The sequence below is a fragment of the Gobio gobio genome, assembly GCF_949357685.1.
Source record: "Gobio gobio genome assembly, chromosome: 3".
Lineage (NCBI taxonomy): Eukaryota > Metazoa > Chordata > Actinopteri > Cypriniformes > Gobionidae > Gobio > Gobio gobio.
In genome coordinates this window covers 26,169,363-26,188,580 of record NC_137099.1, presented here as the reverse complement: position 1 = coordinate 26,188,580, position 19,218 = coordinate 26,169,363, and the positions used below count along the sequence as shown (strand labels likewise).

At 37.4% G+C, this 19,218-nt stretch overlaps 1 protein-coding gene across 4 annotated transcripts in view; it reads right to left on the bottom strand.

Annotated features, from left to right (window-relative positions):
• Positions 1-19,218, bottom strand: part of slit2 (slit homolog 2) — a 96,554-nt gene that overhangs the window by 31,471 nt on the left and 45,865 nt on the right. For all 4 annotated transcript variants that reach the window (XM_079811779.1, XM_079811781.1, XM_079811780.1 and 1 more), the window contains exons 5-12: positions 9,410-9,481; positions 8,906-8,977; positions 8,008-8,079; positions 6,449-6,612; positions 5,964-6,096; positions 3,140-3,211; positions 2,985-3,056; positions 1,291-1,362 (exon numbers count right to left, since the gene is read on the bottom strand). In XM_079811779.1, coding sequence (XP_079667905.1) covers positions 1,291-1,362; positions 2,985-3,056; positions 3,140-3,211; positions 5,964-6,096; positions 6,449-6,612; positions 8,008-8,079; positions 8,906-8,977; positions 9,410-9,481 — 729 coding nt within the window. The remainder of the gene's footprint in view (positions 1-1,290; positions 1,363-2,984; positions 3,057-3,139; positions 3,212-5,963; positions 6,097-6,448; positions 6,613-8,007; positions 8,080-8,905; positions 8,978-9,409; positions 9,482-19,218) is intronic.

The following is a 19,218-nucleotide window of genomic DNA, read 5'->3' as shown; positions in this document are numbered from 1 at the left end:
CTAACAAACTTTGTAGTTTTTTCACATGCTGTTGCAACAACTAGTAACGTTAGAAAAACTACAACACCACTCCGGATGTAGCTAGACCGGAAACAAAACATCAGGCACGCTGCGGCTGCCCGCACTCGTTTGGGCCATTAAAAGAGTAGACGTGGATGGCAAGCGTGAGACGCCGAAATGAGAAACGTATTAAGCCATGGTTTAACTCAGGGGTCTTCAACTAAAAGTGCTTGTCTTGAGCGCTGCTTTCTGCTCTGATGGTGCGTTCACACCAGACGCGAATGAAGCGTTTTGCGCGAGTGATTTAAGTCAATGCAAAGACGCAAATAGACATTCTGCGGCGCGGATTAAGCGGCGTGCATGTCGCGTCATTCGCGTCCGGTGTGAAGGCACCATCAGTCTCTTCTTCACTGCATGCTTGACCGCGCGTCTGGGTCTGAACGTAGTAACTGAGCATTGCAACGTTAACTGTTTCATTACGTCAAAAGGCTTCGCGGTCCGGATTCGGACCGGAGTCCGCTAGTTGGCGACCCCTGGTTTAACTGCACTATAGGCGGAGTCCTAGTTTACCTTGCATGTGCACTTTGTAATTTTATTTTGTATCACCCTGTTTTGATCCCTTAGAAAGGGCTGTTGAAGGGGCTGTTTGTGCAACAAAGTATTTGTTTCACCCTTTTATTGATGGGCAGTGTTACATTGTGTGAGCGATTATTTGCTCCAAGTGAGAATGTTGGTGTGAAATCGAACACTAAAGTATGCCAATGTTGTTTTCAATAAAACAAACATTTGAACAAAGCAAGCCGATCCACTTTTCTATGTTGATAAGAGCATATTAAAATAAGAAAAAATAATGGGACAAAAAGAAATCAAGGGACATTTAGAATAAATAAAAATGTGCGATTAATTGTGAGTTAACTATGACATTAATGCGATTAATCGCGATTAAATATTTTAATCGTTTGACAGCACTAATTAAAATAAAAATAATGTGTTTATTAGCATTTAACAGCATGTGGTATTTAAGTTGATATGGAGAATTACTGGTATTGGTATCAACTACTGAAATTTTGGTATCTTGACAACTCTATACTGAGGTAATGACATTTCCCTGCACACACACCATTTTGCATTACTCGATTTGAATTAAGACATTATTTATTATGTTTATTAGGCCATTTTCCAATGGCTGGTCCGCAGAATTGGCAAATCCTGACCCACCCACACACAGAAATAAACGCCCTGCCTTCATGGCATTTTCAAGCATAAATTCACAGAACGTGCATTACTCACAGTAGCTGCAATGAGAATAGTCCATCAAAAAGGCCTTTGGGAAGTTCAGTGATTTTATTCCCATATAAAACCCTGAAAGGCATAAACACAAGGGAACGTTAAATAAAAGCAAAGATTAAAGATGTTCATTACCCACCCACACACACACACCCATTCATCAGAAATCGTTCCTCAAAAAGAGCACAAGATACACCACCACAAATCATCCCAGTGTAACCAGTGACGAATCATATTTAAACACAAACGAAATCATGAGGACCCAAATCATGAAAAACATGTGCACAATAATCTTCTTATGATGAATATATCAATTACAGCTCATATTCATTACTTTATCTTAATGGTCCATAACCCTGCTCAAGCTGAGGTTGTTGTAAAAATGGGTGAGGAATATTGGGAAATTCAAGACTAATCTGTAAGAGCCACCATGCAGGGCTAAAAAATTTCTTGGCATTTTTATTTTAGAATGAATAATGGCATTGTGGCTTTGGCTATATGCTGATATCCAACATATGTGCAGGCCCACACAGAAAGCTCTGCAGAACGTCTGTAATTCACAATGTTGTACAAAGTTGTGCTCTTGTTTATTCATGAGATATTTTTACTTATTTAATAATGCTTTCAGCTACGAATCAGTGTGTAGCACACTCAATTTCTCTTCAACAGAATACCACAGATTTCCCTCCAAAACCAGCATCTAAAATATAAAAAACCTGAGCCTGCATTTGAGGTATTTCATTACTGTGATGTCATATCAGGACTTGCATGTGTGTGTTCGCTTATGTTACACATTGGATCACTCTTCTGGCTTGAAGCTGTATTTTTTCAGGAGGACAGATTTTAAATGGCTGGCTGGTGTTCCTAAGAGGCTGGTCCAAAGGGAACGAGAGAGAGAGGGAGAACTGTTCCGCCCACTAAGTTCTGGCTCATTGGAACCCGGTCAGTGAAGTAAACCAAAAAAAACACAGAGACCAAGCAAGTAGGACATATACACCCCATCCCCTAAAAAACACATAGACATTTGCACACTGAAAATACCAGGCCAAAACAAATACCTTAATAGATTCGAGCAAGGGCTTATATTAGTGTGTTTCATATTCTAAGGCTATAGCCATATACAGTATAAAGTTTCTTTAAGTAATTTTCAGTAATTTTATATATATATATATCTCATTTGTCTTGGAATTAAATTTCAACAATATTGTTTAACCCGCAGTCTCGTCTCATATATTGTCTCATTTTGGTGTGTGAACCCATTTAATCACATCAAGAATTCAGTTGTGATTCACACTTATTTTATTTAACACATGGAGGAAAACACAAACTTTTTGGCTCTTAGGCCTTCTTCAGTGTGTCTTGGATTTGTCAAACTTTCTAAAATGAATCACATTGTGCAAATTCATACAAAATTGCCATGAGATGGGATTGAAAGTACTATTGTAAACTGTATGTAAACAGAGAACAATTACTGAGGTTTCCTCTAAAAGTTGTTATTTATTAAAATGACAGGTGTTCTGTATATTTGAATGGTGGTTGGGTTGACTCAGACTCTGCAGGGATGTATCTGCTCTGTCCTCTAAAAGCTTGAATGAGTCAGATCATCAATAATTGAAAGAATGATGGAAGCTTAATATAACTCTTACATTCTCTTCTCACGCACACACACACACACACAAATATACATGTATACTCACAGAGAATTCAAAGATCGGAGACTTTGAAAGGAGTCTGAAGCCAATTCAGTTATTTGGTTATTACTCAAATCTCTGAAAAGAAGAAGAAAATTAGAGATGGATGAGGGATAAGTGTGTCTTTGTGTGATTATGTGCTCACACGGACACACACTCACATTCTCCGCAGCCGTTTGTAAGGTGAGAATGCTCCTGGCGGAATAATCTTGATGGAGTTCTGCTCCAGTCGACTGTGAACGGAGAGAATAAACCAGATCAACAAATGGAAGGAACATTGCAGAGGGAATAATTCAAATCGCAAAAAGGTGAGGGTAACTGGAAAATGATGGGCACTGACAACACTATTGAGGAGTTATTGGAAGAGCATGAGAATGATTGTGATGTTAGGCCAGAAAACTGAAAGAAATGGGAAGATTTCGAATGCTTCATTGTTTTTGTGATCTTGGACAATATTTTTTAAGTTAAAATCTGTTTTTATAATACAGAAATGTAATACAATAAGAGGGGAACCAAGAGAAAGAGAATAGGAAAATCAATGTGACAGCACAAATGTAAGATTAATGTTAATATCTCTGGGATGACTTTAATCACAGTGTAGCATCTGTGTCTGTTTGCTGTATTTCCAGTTTGAGGCCATGACCATGTCTGCTAAGAACAAATCCAACATCTCTGTTCCATGAACATTGAATTATAAACAGACTGACATTTTAACATTGCCTTAAAAGTGCACTCAATATTTAAAACGTAAAAAAACATTTACCCTAAAAGAACAGTGTTTAAGAAAACCATATTTAAGACTCCAGTTATATTAGTCATATACAAGCTTGTTGTATGATAGCAACATTACATCTTGCAATTACTTTATTCCTTATTTCAAACTTTTATTAAATTTTTTACTTATGTTTTTTTTTTCTCCATACATGGCTGATGGCTAACTGTATTTCTACAATTGTAAACCAAAACTGTTGCTTTTACTTGAGTCCACTTTTGACACATGCACACACATCAACAACAAAAAAACCTGAAGAAAAAAAAATAACATTGTAAAAATTACACACTTAAGAAATTTAATTTACGTTTAATTCCAAAATGTGATACAAGGTTGATGTTATGTTAGTGCAATAAAAGATAAATCAATATCAGCTGTAGTTTTCCCACCTGCAGAAATAGGCAGAAATAATTCATTAAGAATCATAAATATATTATTCATTCAGTACTCTTGCATTCAAATGAATGCTATGCTTATTTATAACATCTCTCCGTCTCGCTGTCTCTCTCTATCTTCCTCTCTCTAGATATCTGTTCTTCTCTTTGACAGTAAATATGTCATAAATCAGATAAGCTCTCCAAAGTTGACAGAGCATGAAAATCAGGCCCCCACATAGGTGGACGAACACACACACACACACACACACATTTCATTCAACCGAAGCCAAATGAGATAATCCGACTCATCTGCCAAGGCCCTGCAAGCGGCTTTCAGAGGAAGAAAAACGAAGGGATGACAGACAGAGAGGGATGGGAAGAAAAAAAGATAGACAATGACCCTGGCAGTGAGAGGCACAACAGTTAAAAAAAAGATGTGGCGTCTCAATCCAGACCCTGTTGGCAGAGCGCTGGCCCTCAGAAGAGATGCCATTGATGAAATAAATCCATTTCCACACTGAATTAATGTGCATGACTTCAGCATGGCCTCCGTAGTTAAAATATTTGATACAGATACAACCCTCACTGTGTGTATGTGTGTGTGGAATGTGGAAGTTACATCTGTCAAAAAGGAGGCAGACTAGTGCCAACTTTAGTAAACAAATCCACCATTACACTCAACCTAACAGAAGACTAAGGAAGATATATAAGCATAATCTTATCGGTGACAGCTTTATGTATGTGTGTGTGTGTATTGTAGGGGCACATTTTTACAAAGACGTGAGCTAAACCCGACAAAACCTGGGTTAGGTTATAGTATTCTAACAATAGAAGTCTATGCAATGTCCCATTTAGATAGCTAGCGTGTGAGTGTGTGTGTTTGTCTCTGGCCAAGCTATTCCTTGTGGATACCCTCAAAAGGAAAATGGTCCATAAAGTGATTAAATAATCTCACAAAATGTGTGTGTGTGTGTGTGCAGGTATATGTGGTTTATGAGGACACAAATGTGTATAATGACATGGGTATTACAACATTAATATTATCAGGTTTATGAGGACACTTCCAGGTTTATGAATAACACATATTAAAAAATATTTTTTTACATTTCAAAAATGGCAAAATATTTCTGTGATGGGTAGGTTTAGGGGTAGGGTTAGTGCAGGGGGATATAATAAAGCAATAAGCCCCAAGAAGCCATGGTTTACAGTGAATTTATAACAGCTAAGGGGCATTGTTAGGCACGACGTGGAGAGGTGTATAAATACAAATATTAAAGCCAAAATATATGTATCACTGCAACTTTCAGGAAGTAAAATCACTAAAAACCTTCCTTCCGCCAGAAAAAATAGTCCCTGACCGTGAACAGCAACCACTGATCTATATAAATGTTCCCTATATAGATCAGTGACAGCAACAGAAGTTACATTATTACGCCATTAGATGTCTTAATCAGTGAGTCACTCAATAGTGAAGACTTTTATATTAAAAGGACTAAAAAGTTAAAAGTCGCAACTGACAAATGAACAGTGTTAGAGTATAGGAAAACCCCTTTACTGTTAAAAAAAACAAGATATCGCAACAGACATTCAACTGAGTTTTTTTTTTATGAACAAACTTATGTTTACGTTGCTAAGAGTGGTTGCTAAGGGTGTTGTATAGTGATACAAAGAACTGTTAGGTGAAGTGGTCACAGCCGTGTTTTATCGTGAATAATCACAGCAATCAGACTAGAGGACTAAAACTAACCGTTTTATAATATACGTTTTTTAAACATTACGCCTATGGAGAGTCCACATAAACCTAATGTGATGTGTGTGTGTCTGCTCCTCACTTACATTTCAGTGATGGTTTCTGGCAGGTTGGTAGGTATTTCAGTCAATCCTTTCCCCCGGCAGTCCACTATGTTATTACTGCAGGTGCACAGCTCGGGACACTGCAGCACACTACAGGACGAGTGTGACTGTGGCCCTGAAACACACATACAGGGAGATGACAGGGATGTTAGGGGTATGTGCTACACAAAGGAAGGCTGAGTTTGAAGGTTGAATTAAATAAAAAAACTTTCTCAAGCAAAAACGTTGTGGACTGCATATTGTAACCAATTGTAAATGGATGTGTCCATGTTATTTTAGCACAAATAACTTGCCTTCACTGAAGTCTTGAAAGCATGAGCAAAGAAAGAGACAGCATATGAAAGCTTTGACAAAACAAAACAGCAAAAATGTATCGTGCTTATTTACAGTATGTATGTATTCTCTTTATTCTCACAAGCCCTTATCTCCTATGAACAAGCCACACAAATAAAACAGCTCAAACTCACCTGTACATGTAAACTCTTTCTTTTGAACCTCAGCAATGTTGTGGCCCCTCAGGGTGGACGGGGCCATACACTGTGTGTAGAGGCCAAGGCGGGGCCTCTGTCTCAGCCAATCAGAGAGCCAGGCCACATGGCAATCACACAGCAGATTATTAGAGTGCAGACGACTAGAGGGGAGAGTGCGAGAGAAAGAGTCATTTGAAGGTCCGCTGGCAGTCTAAGCTGATGTATCGATAAAACCTGTGTGCATGTGTGTGAGAGAGTGTGTGTTAGTGTTATCGACTAGTTAGTGTTACAGTCTTGTACGTACTTGCAAACAATGTGCAAACTCTGCTATTTCTGTGCGGTCAGCACCTTTAGGAGTGCTTCCCTGTACAAGATTAATGTTATAAACAAACTCAAACCAAATTTAGTTGTAACTGACTGTAAAAATCTGATGTAATAAGCCAATTATCTTTTTTTGGCATGACATGATGTCAGTAGAGGATGTGTTGAGACAGAAGAGGATAGTGTTTATTTTGTGGAATGTTTTGTCATGGCAGAAATCATCACAGAGATATAGGACCAACTTCACACTGAACTGAGCTAGAGAAAGCACTGAAATGGACTCCTCTTGTTATATCTCTCTCCAGAATTCTTGCCTTCCCAATGGGCCTCGAAAAGGATTTTGAATAGTTTGGGTCGAAAGTGAGAATGATGAAAATCACTTTGTTCCACTGAAATGCAGCACAACACTGCACTCCAGCCATTTCAAGTTTCACCAGGTATTAAATAAGTTCACTTTGACACTGAATTGCTACATGATTTCAACAGAAAAAAAAATACAATTTGGGATTTTTACTTGAAAAATTAAGAATCTTAATTAAGAAATTAAGAAGAAATGACTGAACCCCCATTATCTATTTAACTTTTTTTCTCTCCATGGAATGTGTAACTGTGGTAACAGTGTAGTTTTAGTATTATTTATAAACTACAAAAATATTTATGTAAATTTTAATGTATTTTTAGTTTTAGTTTAGTAATTTTAGTACTTCAACTTAAATCTATTTTATTTCAGTTAGTTGCAAATGCATGATATTTATCTGATATTAAAAATCTGATATTTATATTTTATTTTATTTCATATTTACAATAACAACACTGTTATGTTAACCACAGTATACAACAATTCACTAACTGTATCTATCAATTGATAGGGAAAAACAATTTCACACTAGCCAAGTATGTTCCACAGCCTTCATTGTCCTTTCCATCTTGTTGTTCACTGGCTTTCTATCCATTATCTTTCCTATTGCTGACGTTCAGCTAACAAGGCCCAGAATACTGATATAGCAATTAGCTACTTTAGCTCAGCACGTAAATGGGATTAAATCATGATCACACACAAAGGACTCCAATCTACAAAATGTATGCTAATGAAACATACATATTAATGCAGTTATTACACCTTATTACCCCATAATCACACTTATTAAGGGCCAGCATGATAAGTGCTGGATAACATGCCAACGACAGTCTGAAGAACTGGTTTAAAGCAGTTTGTGTATGTGTCAGATACTCACAATGTTCTGAGCTTGGGCATGTGGTTAAAACTGGCCACTGACAAACGAGAGATATTGTTGTTGTTCAATGTGCTGTGAAACAAAGACAGAGAAAGATAATAATAATGTTATAGAGCTATTTGGATTACAAACATATACAAACCCATGTTTAGCTTGTGTGGAAGTAGAATTTCCAAGCAGCTCTAAACAATAAAAAAGTGAATGGTCCCCGTCTACTTTCACTGTATAAAAAAAGAGCATCTTAGACATTCTGCTAAATAACTCCTTTTGTGTTCCAAACAAGAAAGACAAGCTTTGGATGAGAGTGAGTAAATCATAACAGATGGGTGAACTATCCTATTCAATTTTGTCCTATTACAATATTCCATACACAATCTTATAATGTTGATTTGACATTTCCTTGCAGTATATCAGTATGCCTCCATGCATGTGAGTGGTTTTATGCATAGATTCATATCTGTTATTTAATACTTCTTAGACCTCATCTGTCCAAGTGTCACAAAGCATCAAAATAATCCTAGTAAAATAATCTGACACAATCCCATTTATCTGTCTTGATTCCATTTACCCTAACAGGATTATTCCACTAATCCTACTTTAAAAAGCAGATATGCATTTTATACAATTATTCAACACCCCACAGGCATGATCTGACAGCCGGTCACACAGCATGCAGTCTACATACAGAGAAATCCATACCAATTTAACATGAATATACATTTTTCTCATCTCAATTTCAATCTAAAAATCAAAAAAATTTTCTGGAACAGTCCCAAAACCGGTTTTGCCCAGCTTTGACCCAAGTCTAATGAGACCTCGATATCTGAAAAGATCTCTGCAGTGGCTTTAATTCAACAGAACACAATCACACAAGTTCACACACATGCAGAGCACTTACAGTACTTCTAGGTCCCGCAGAGCTCTGAACGCTCCATCTTCAATGCAGGAAATTTGATTATAGTCCAGCTGCCTGAGATGGGAAAAAGACAGAGAGAAAATGTTTGAAGATCTTCTGTTTGGTGTTCAATGATTATTGTAATAGAGTAATACACTCTCAGAAACACTAGTGTTCCTTACAAATAAACCACACATATCTTTCACTCTCCTGTTCCTCAATCTGTCTTTCTTTTCTCTCACTCGTTTTTTGTCACATTCTTCCTCTCTTTCTCCCCCAATTACTGTTCTTGACTTTCCAGCCTCCTCACTCTGTCTGCTGTGCTCTCCTCCACTATTGTGTACCTGCACTGCCCACTCCTCCCATCTGTGTGTGTGTGATGGTCAGTTTGCCTGGGCATCTCATTAAATCACACAATCATTAATTCAAGGCTCTCCCTCTCTCTCTCTCTCTCTCTCTCTCTCTCTCTCTCTCTCTCTATTTCACACATAGACACAGAAAACTCACAGGTTTTTTATCTCAGTAGCTCCTCTGAATGCTTTTCTGGGAATCCCCTGGATTTGATTTTCACTCAGGTCACTGTAAAATAGAAAAAGAGAACATTCACAATCATAAGCAGTTATGAAGACAGATGTGTATTTGAATGATCTATAGTTCTCTTTAAAGTGGAAAGTACTCCGATTTTTTCCCTCCTTTCTGGTTGTGTACGATAAAAGCAAAGGCAGACAGTGAGACATCAACTGTCAAAATTCTGCTATCACCTCATGTCATTTCATAATTGTATGTTCTTTTTTTCTTCCTTGGAACACAAAAGAAGAAATGAATGCCATAACAATACAGCAAATGGGAACTGGAGCTTTCAATCATCAAATGACACCATTAGAGTATCATAAATGTGGTCCATGTGACTTCTGAAGTCTTCTAAAGCAATAAGAAAATAAGGTTGATAATCTCTTCGAGTGAGCTGTTTAGAAGAAGATCAGTTTGATTTGTGATTTTATCATTCAGAGTTTTGTAAATAATTCAATAGATCAATTCGGTTCTCACCCTTTTTGACTTCAAGACCCCCCTCTGTCCAAGACAATGTTCAAAGGCCTTCCTATCTAAGCTAATATGTACATCTGGTTTTTAGGATTTTAATGAAGATCATGCTAATACATAACAAAATGTAAATATGTGTAAGAATTATTTGGGGCCCCCTGAAAATGCCGGGACCCCTCTGTTTGAGATGAATTGAAAAGACTAAAATAATGTTTTGTTTATGAATCAGACATTGCTACCAACACATCACTGACAGTTGAGATGTCAAGAGTTCCAGTGAATAATGACTATTTGTATCGTATGGTTTCCGAAGACTTGGAATATAGCGTCCAAGTTGTATTGGTCACTTTTAGGATACTTTTATATTAGTTTTTTTTTTTTTAAATCCTCCAGTGTGAAACCTACACATTACAAATAGCCATTCAAATACGACACACAAAAGACACACATTCATAGGCATAAGCACGCACTGTCAGCAAGAGAAAAACAACTAAAGAAAAAGAAAGCAGGAAGGAAAACAAAAACAGAATGAGAAAACTCCCTTTTTCAAATTTAACTTCTGCAAGAAGAAATGCAACAAAAACATGCACACACACACACACAGACAGCAAACTCTCATGCAAACTGTTACGATGAGACTAAACAAACATTCTAACTGAAGTCCCAGCTTCTTCAGGCATCAGAGCAGACATTTAAACAGCCTGGTTAAGTCTTCAGTGCTCTTTAAAAATGTCATCCTGACATGACCTGAGCGTGAACTGAATGGGAATTGTCTTTAATCAGGTTCATCTGCGTCTGTACAGGACACCGACACCGGTCTGCGTGCGCATTTATGAGATCAAACGCACTTCTGAATTACAGCACAAACATTCCAGCTGTCACCCAGATGACAGCGAGATAAATTCAGGCACAGACAATCAAACCATTGAAACCAAACAATTAAAAAACCTGTTCCCAGTTTAACAGGGCGACTAACATCGGAATAAAGCACTACACACACACACAAAGACATGGTGGGAGGTGGACTTGACAACTAGTGAGGGCACACACACACCCGCGCACATACACGCACACACACATATACAACTTCAGTGGTAGCATAGATTGGGACACCCAGGAGGGAATCGAGAGCTAAGAAAGAAACTGAGAATAAAAGAGAGAGAAAGAAGGTTGAATGATGACCCCCGAACACCTTCAGAGGAAGTGCTTCACTCGCTCTCTTCCTCTTTTCAATAAATGAACAAAAACTAACAGAAGCTTAATCCTTGCTTTATTCCTGCTCTCTGTCCTTCATTTTCTGTCACTTTTACTCTTTCTTTTCTCCTGCTGAGGGAAAAAAATACCTCATATAACACAATAAAACACGAGAGAAGTTAAACGAATATAATCAATAATCTTTCTCTATCTCTCTGTCTCTCTGTGTTTTCATACTGTGAGAATGAACATAATGAGTTACGAAGAGCCACCTGCACTAATTATGACCATTCATTTCAATGAATATCAATTATCATAATAGCCGCAACCGAAACACTTGATTTTTTTTAAGTGGTCACATGATCAGATTTTAAGCCCCGGTCATAAGATTCAACGTTCAAGGGGTTCTCAAGGGTTGACCTTTGCACCCATGCATGCGTGCGGGTTCCTGTGTGTGCGTTTCTGTAGGGGGTGACTTTAATGAAGTGTCTTCCCTCACGCAAAGCAGACCCTCAAAGACAACCCTCTCATTTATAGACGTACACCCGCACACACATACACACACAGCATGGGACCCTGACAGACTGTGAATAGCTAGTTCAGCTAGCCAGACCTGTCAGTCAAATTCCTCAGCCATCAATCATAATGGGAGACAGACACTCAGTCTCCAAAACTAGACACTGACCGTAAGAGATCAACTCTGTGTCTGTGTGTGTGTGCCGAGGTCAGGCCAGTTTGTCTGATGAAGGCTCTATTCATCTAGATGCCTGTCATTTCCATGACTGGCACATGACAGCCCCAATCACAGAGCAGCAGGATTTAAATGAAAAATGCCAGGGAGACGGACAGGTATTTATAATATCAAAAATATTCATTCAAATGCACACATTTGTCCGGATGTATCCGCAGTGATGGATTACATCTTCATCCACTAGGGGGCAGTGCAATCTTACCAGCATGCCATATACAGACACAAACACAAACTACTCTAAGAGTTTTTGTTTAGGTTTACTTATGTTCATTAACCTTGTAAAGATATTACAGATATCAATGACTAAAGAATAAAATAATTTAATATCAATTTAAATTAAAGTTTCAGTGACTTTCACCCAGCTCTAGTTGGGGGGGGGGCACATTATAAAACATAAAAAGGATATGTTTTGCTGATGAATTTTAATAATGCGATGTGACTCGTTCTGAAGTCATAACTGACTTGTTGAAAGGCCAGTAAGCGGGCTCAAGCCATAGTAGGACAACCATTAAGTTCTGTCCAACGCCGACCAGGGCCGTTGTTGGGGGATGGGCTACCGAGAATGTTGTCCCGAGCCCTGTGACGAGGGGGGCCCACTAAAGTGCACTATGCTATAGCCTTCTCATTGGAAGAGGGGGCCCACCGATTAACATTTTGTCCTGGGCCCCGAGACTTTAAGTAACCGATTGCTTGGCAAAAGCACTCTGCTTGGTCTTTTGTTGCTGCTTTACATGGACACTTGCATTTTTTTTCTTTGCACCGTGGATGAGCAAAACAACCCTTAAAAAAATTATTATTTTTGTTTGCATCCTATTTTGTGGTGTAATAAACCTAGAAATTCTACAAAAAAATATGTATCTACCTTGCCACATAGTGCTTTACAAATACAGAGAGGAAGAGAAGGAAGGAAAGAAAGGGGAGAGTGAACTGACAGGAATGAGTGGAAAGAGAGCGAGAAACAGACAGACAGAGATGCTATCACATCCTGGAGTCTTTGATAGCAAACGTTACATTACCGCCAGTACGACGAACAAGAAACAACGCTATCTCACCAAATGACACGATAAGCACACAACCATCAGAGCTGGAAGTGTTTGGATTTGCTTGGACAGCATCAGAAACATTTATTTCACTCAGGCAGCATGCATGGAGATTTTTAGTTTGAGCCAGGGTGAAACTGTCCCAGATATGAGTCTCTCAATCGATTGATAATGTGTGTCTGGCCGGATGATGATGAATTCTGTGTATTTTTTTTTTTACATTCCTTACACATAGCAGCATTGATTAATAGGCAGATTTTGGACCATTTTGGCTTTCTGTTTGGCCTTTTCCTTGCATGAGTTCCAAATCCAACATCCATGTAAATAGATATTGAACATTTTTTCTTTTTAAATGTTTATTATACTTTTTTGTGTTTTTAAATTTTGAGTAAATACTGAGACAAATTTGGAGTTAAAATAAAATAAAAAAATCACTATTTTATAAATGCATGTTATAGATCTTGTTGTGAACATCCATGGATGTTTCATTTTTATTTATTTATCATTTAGTCTGCTTAAACTTAGCCACTTCACAATCGACTGCAAGCATTCATTTTAACATTCATTTTGGAGAGCAACATCTACATCTGACGGATAGAAATGTTACACTCACGTCACAATATGAAAGAAAAGATGTTGGTGCTACTTCCGTTTCATTTCAACTTTAATATTATTTGTCACTTGTGAGTTTGTTCCTCTAACTACATGGGATTTGACTACACTAACAGCTGAGATGCATTGGTTAAAAACACTGATAATGGATTAGTACTCTGTGAATGTGTGGTTCACACTTTCTCTCTCTCTTTACATCCAGTGGTGTTGGGGAGACCACCTGTCATCCATGAAAATGTCATGCCCACACACACATAAGCAGATGTTAGAGGGATCTGTGAAGAAATGAGCGCTGATCATTTGCTTTCCCCTGAGAGGCTCATTAGTGAGGTGTTTATGAACTGGAGGCATTCAACACTCGTCTTGTAAGCCTGGCTCTGAGGGCACAGACTGCCCTCCCTTTCACTCACACACACACAAATGCAGCCTAAAATATTGGTGAGGTGGGCACTCAAAGTTCTACTCAAATAAATAAAGATTACACTAAAAGTTTGAAAGCAAACCCAGATTATATAATCAAGTCATGGAATCAGTTTCCCAAAACTGTTAGGTCTGGGAAATATTAGTGGGATATCAATGAGATATTGCATATAAAATGCTGGATACTAGATAAAAAAATGCTTGCTTGAGACTTTATTATTAGGAATGGAGACTAAAATACATTTTTCAAAAAAACTCCTAGATGAGCATAAAAAAAGTCACTTTCAATTCACCCGCAGAAGAAAACATGTTGCTCTGGTCATTGTGAAATACCAAAGTCATCATCAAAATGACTGGCCACTCTTACTTCCCAGAACTTTCTCACACACTTGTACCCAAACATAAAGCATCTGTAGCTGACTGTCACAGCTTTATGCTATAAAGTATAAGTAATTTATTACATTTATTAAAAGAGCACTTTCCACAGGCACTTTCCCAGTGGCAACAACTTAATTTCCTTTACCGAAAGTGACAATTTTAGGCTCTTTAACAAATGGAATGGAAACACTGCTTTATTCATGTAGTGTATTTTGTGAGTTCAATTGTGCACAAATTAAATTTGAATATTGGATGGCTTGAACAGCTATTACAGACAAGACCATTCAAAAAGAACACAACAAAAAGTAAAATAATAATCAAAACAATGCTTCTTAATTAAATGCATAAGCAGAAGAATGATATTTAATCATTGATTGTTTTTATTACTAATGATATAAGTTATTATTATTAGCATTTATGTCTTATGCTCTCACACACACAAGACATTAACTAAACACACTCTTTCAGGCAAAAAAAAAAAATGTTTTAAAATCATTAGTGTTAAAGTTGTTGAATAATCATGACAATACTGTGCATCCAGCACTACATTGAGTTCAGGGGTCAGAAAGTCAGTCAGACGCTAGTGTGTGTGTTTATGTGAGAAAGCAGGATTTGATTGTGCCAGTGTGGGTGCACACAGACAACCACCAACTTTCCCACAACCACTTGTTTTCTCTCCGTCTGTGTCTCCCTGTGTACCATTCTCTCTGACTCGTTCTCTTTCTGCCTCTGTCGGTCTATCTGTTGCTCTTTCTCTCTCTTTAAGACACACAGATCGAAACAATTGAGACAAAGAAACACTTGAAGATGAAAGACAGGAGATAGTAACTCTATTTCCCCTCTCTACCCCCTCTCTCACTCTCTAAATCTTTTCAAGATGTTTTGAGTCTCGTAGCTATTTGCCGTCGATTCCAGCAGACAGTATATGTGTGTGTGGGTGAGTCAAACTGAAATATTCCTGTTCAAATACAGACGAGGCCTCAATGTTGTCTTTCACACACCCGCAAACTTCAGTCACGACCAATGGCTACACACACAGCTGCTTGAGTCCATCTGTCCTTTCCACACTCATTCAAACACACACACGCACACAGAGTTAAGCCCATTTCTTCTCGGGTCACTTTAAGGATGTGTCTGTCAGAGCTGTTGTTTTTGGAGCTTTAAGGTTCAGTTTCTCAAACACACATGTTGAGTAAGTAGATGAGACCAACTTCAGCTTGTCTGTAATCTACAATTACAAAATACAGATTGAAAATCTCATAGAGAACAGAAAGAGAGGAGGGAGACGGTGTGGTTTTCCAGTCACACTCAATCTGCCAGTGGGAATTACATACAGCCGTCGAGGATTTCCTTCTATAATTTACTGCTTAACGATCACCGCAGTTTGTGTGTGTGTTTGCAGGGGTGCGTGTGCGCCTCACATTTGTAATAGCAGGTTGCGAGTCAGCCTTACCAGAAGTTTCCCTCGGTCTTAACCACCATGAACCAATCAATAAAACTCAGCCCAGAGCAGCTGTTAAGATGTCAGCTTTACATATCTGATTACATTACATAGGAAACACAGTCAACATTATCATCTCCCTCTCTCTGTGCGACCTTTCCCATAATTCCACTCTCATACGAGTTCATCAGGAACAAATAATCATGGTTGAAGGGAGATTTTGTTTGAAGGCTAATGGAAGGTTCTGTTAACGCCTGACCAAGCCATAAAGCATCACAGAATAGCTCTGCCGTCCCGCGCAGTATTCCTCATGCCTAAACCGCATATAGACACTTCGGGGGATCGTAAAGACACTGATTTACTGCCTCATTTGAATGTATTCAATGACTTTAGTACAGTTTGCAGTGTTTTATATTTTTTAAAAACGCTTTCTCTAACTGATGCTCATTTTTCCTGCCTGCTTTGTGGTTGAAATTCTTGTCATGGGATTTTCTTATTGCAATTTCAGATGCTTATACACACAGGCAGGAGGTTACGTATGTAAGTGTGAGGGCCAAAGCAAACATACAAATAAAATGTAGAGACGCAAACTGCGCAAACTCTTGCAGTAAGCATCAAACTGTCTTTTGACTCCAATGCACATTTAAGAAACATATTACAATGTAATTACAATGTAACATTAATGTAATAACATGCTAATTTGATTATTCTATTCTATGTACCAAAGTAATTATTCCAAAAATACCATACTTTAAAGAACTACTACCATGTAAAAAAGGGTGTTTCAATAGTACATATCCCTAAAAATAATACATGAATATGATATGATAAATAACTGAATATGAGATTCATGCATCAAGTCAAAATCTTGCAGCAAACTCCAACTCAGATGCATTTTGGTAAATGTATTACAATGTACTATTATGCAAATTTGCTATATTTAATGGCACTGAATTATTACCACATTTAGGTGGCATGGTATTTATGCCAAAAAATACCATACTTTAAAAAAAAATATAATGAAACTATAAAAACGTGATATTTCTATGGTCCATATCCCACTTTTATAGTAAAACATTTGAACATGAATAATAAAGTTGAACATGTACATGACAAACACTAAAGAGGCATGTCAGAAATTTTAAATTGTAATAACAAACCCCAACAGAGAAACCTGTAGACTATGGGATCAAATTACCATGAACTACACAAGTGTGTCTTTTTGATTGTCTTGAATGATGTTCCACTCCATAATTCATCCAATTTCAAAAGAGGAATGCAAATGTGCCAGTGAAAACAAATATGTATAAAAAACACATTCACACAAACACACTAACTTGCATCAATGGAAAATCCCCTGACTTCACAACAGTTAAATTTAAAACCATGAAAACCTACACGTAAGCGTGTTTACTTTCAGCAGTGCCACATGGAGGAACACACACACACACACACTTCAGTCATGGCAGGAGGTTTATTAGAGTCAATGCTATTGATGTGAATGAAGTCATTAAGAGATAAATTATTCACGCCTCATTTGATTCCTATGGACCACCGTACTCCCCGAAAACATGTTTCCATGACAGCAAGAAAGCACAAAGGCAGGAATTCAATATACACTCCAACCAAAACACACAAACATTCACACATACTTGGATGTGGCCTATAATGCATCTATATAAGCAAACACACACATAAATGCAAAAAGTTTTTTTCTCTTCATATGATACTGTTCATATAGCCAGATATACCTTTTTTACTTTTATTTTGCTGAAACAAACATTAAAACAATAATATGTTTGTTTAATGAATGCATGGGCATTGAAAGTTATAAAACATCTGTTTTACAATACACTGTGTGTGAATGTGTGTGTCTGGAGAGCAGTTTGATGTCATTATTCACCCGTGTGATAACAAGTGGCTCTACACCCTCAAAAATCCTTATACATCCACCCGCTTGCATGCACAAGCACACAGGCACACACACATTTTGAATGCAATAAAATCTCACTGGATGTCTCAATGTATCAATGTCATACCGGCATAATCTGCTCACTCTGAGTAATTCATCACAGAGCAGTGTGTAAGTCCGATGATCACACACACACACAGACACACACACAGTCCACCCGCAGGCCATACACAATGATCGTACTGTATGGTGAGGCTGCCACCACAATAGAACTGCAGAAGCCTTTGTGTATCTGTCAACCCCTGTCTGACTATCTTAATAGATTACACACTCAGAAAGAGAGTGTGTGAGAGAGAGAGAGAGAGAGAGAGAGAGAGAGAGAGAGAGAGAGAGAGAGAGAGAGAGAGAGAGAGAGAGAGAGAGAGAGAATATAGCAATATTTGTCCATCAGTCCATAGTTTCTAGAATAAGGGTGGGCAAGTGAGCGCATTACCCACCCAACAGAAAATCAGGGGGAAAAAATAGAAAATACTAACTTATGTAATTAATTATTGTCTGTGTAAGTCTGTTTTAAGAAGTTTCCACAGTAATTCACATACCTATTGTTTTGGAATTACTCTTTTTTTATTACAAATTATTTTTATATATTTACTGTATTTTTCTTCTAGCATTGTCTAATAACTATAATGTATTTTTTTTTTATTATCTTTCTTGAATGTTTTGTATTTTTGTTTTTCTTTGTCTTCTTTTTAGCTGTAGTGTTGGCTAGTGATATCACTGTAGTATAAGTTTAAAATTTTAATTTTCACCTATGCACCTACAATTGAAATGTGCATTGTGGTGAACATATTCAAGGATTTTTTTCTTAAAAATTAGCAAAAATAACTTGCAAGAATATTTTTCATTTTGTTAGTGTGATATGAGAATGAAAATGATTTACCCAATCAATTTTGTAAATGCAAGTTGTATATTTTAATCTTATTGTGAATGATTCATCCATGCATGTTTAATTTTAAAAAAATATTTTTGACCTCGTAATGTTTAAATAAAATCAACACTCTCTTTTGGTTAGATATTCCGGACTTTGTCACCTCAGACTGCTTTAGCCCTGTTCCTCCACAATTGACTACTGCAAGCTTGTGTTCATTTTTGAGTGCAACGTCCACATTCAAATAACCAATCAATAAACGATGGATAGAACCGAGTCCCCGGCCAATTTTTGTTTTCTTTTTCTATAGTGCTTTACACTCAGATATATGTCTCAACATGGAAGAAAAAAAAATCTGTTGCTCCTTCTATTTCACTAATGTTATACAGGTGCTGGTCATATAATTAGAATATCATCAAAAAGTTGATTTATTTCACTAATTCCATTCAAAAAGTGAAACTTGTATATTATATTCATTCATTACACACAGACTGATATATTTCAAATGTTTATTTTTTTTAATTTTGATGATTAAAACTGACAACTAAGGGAAATCCCAAATTCAGTATCTCAGAAAATTAGAATATTACTTAAGACCA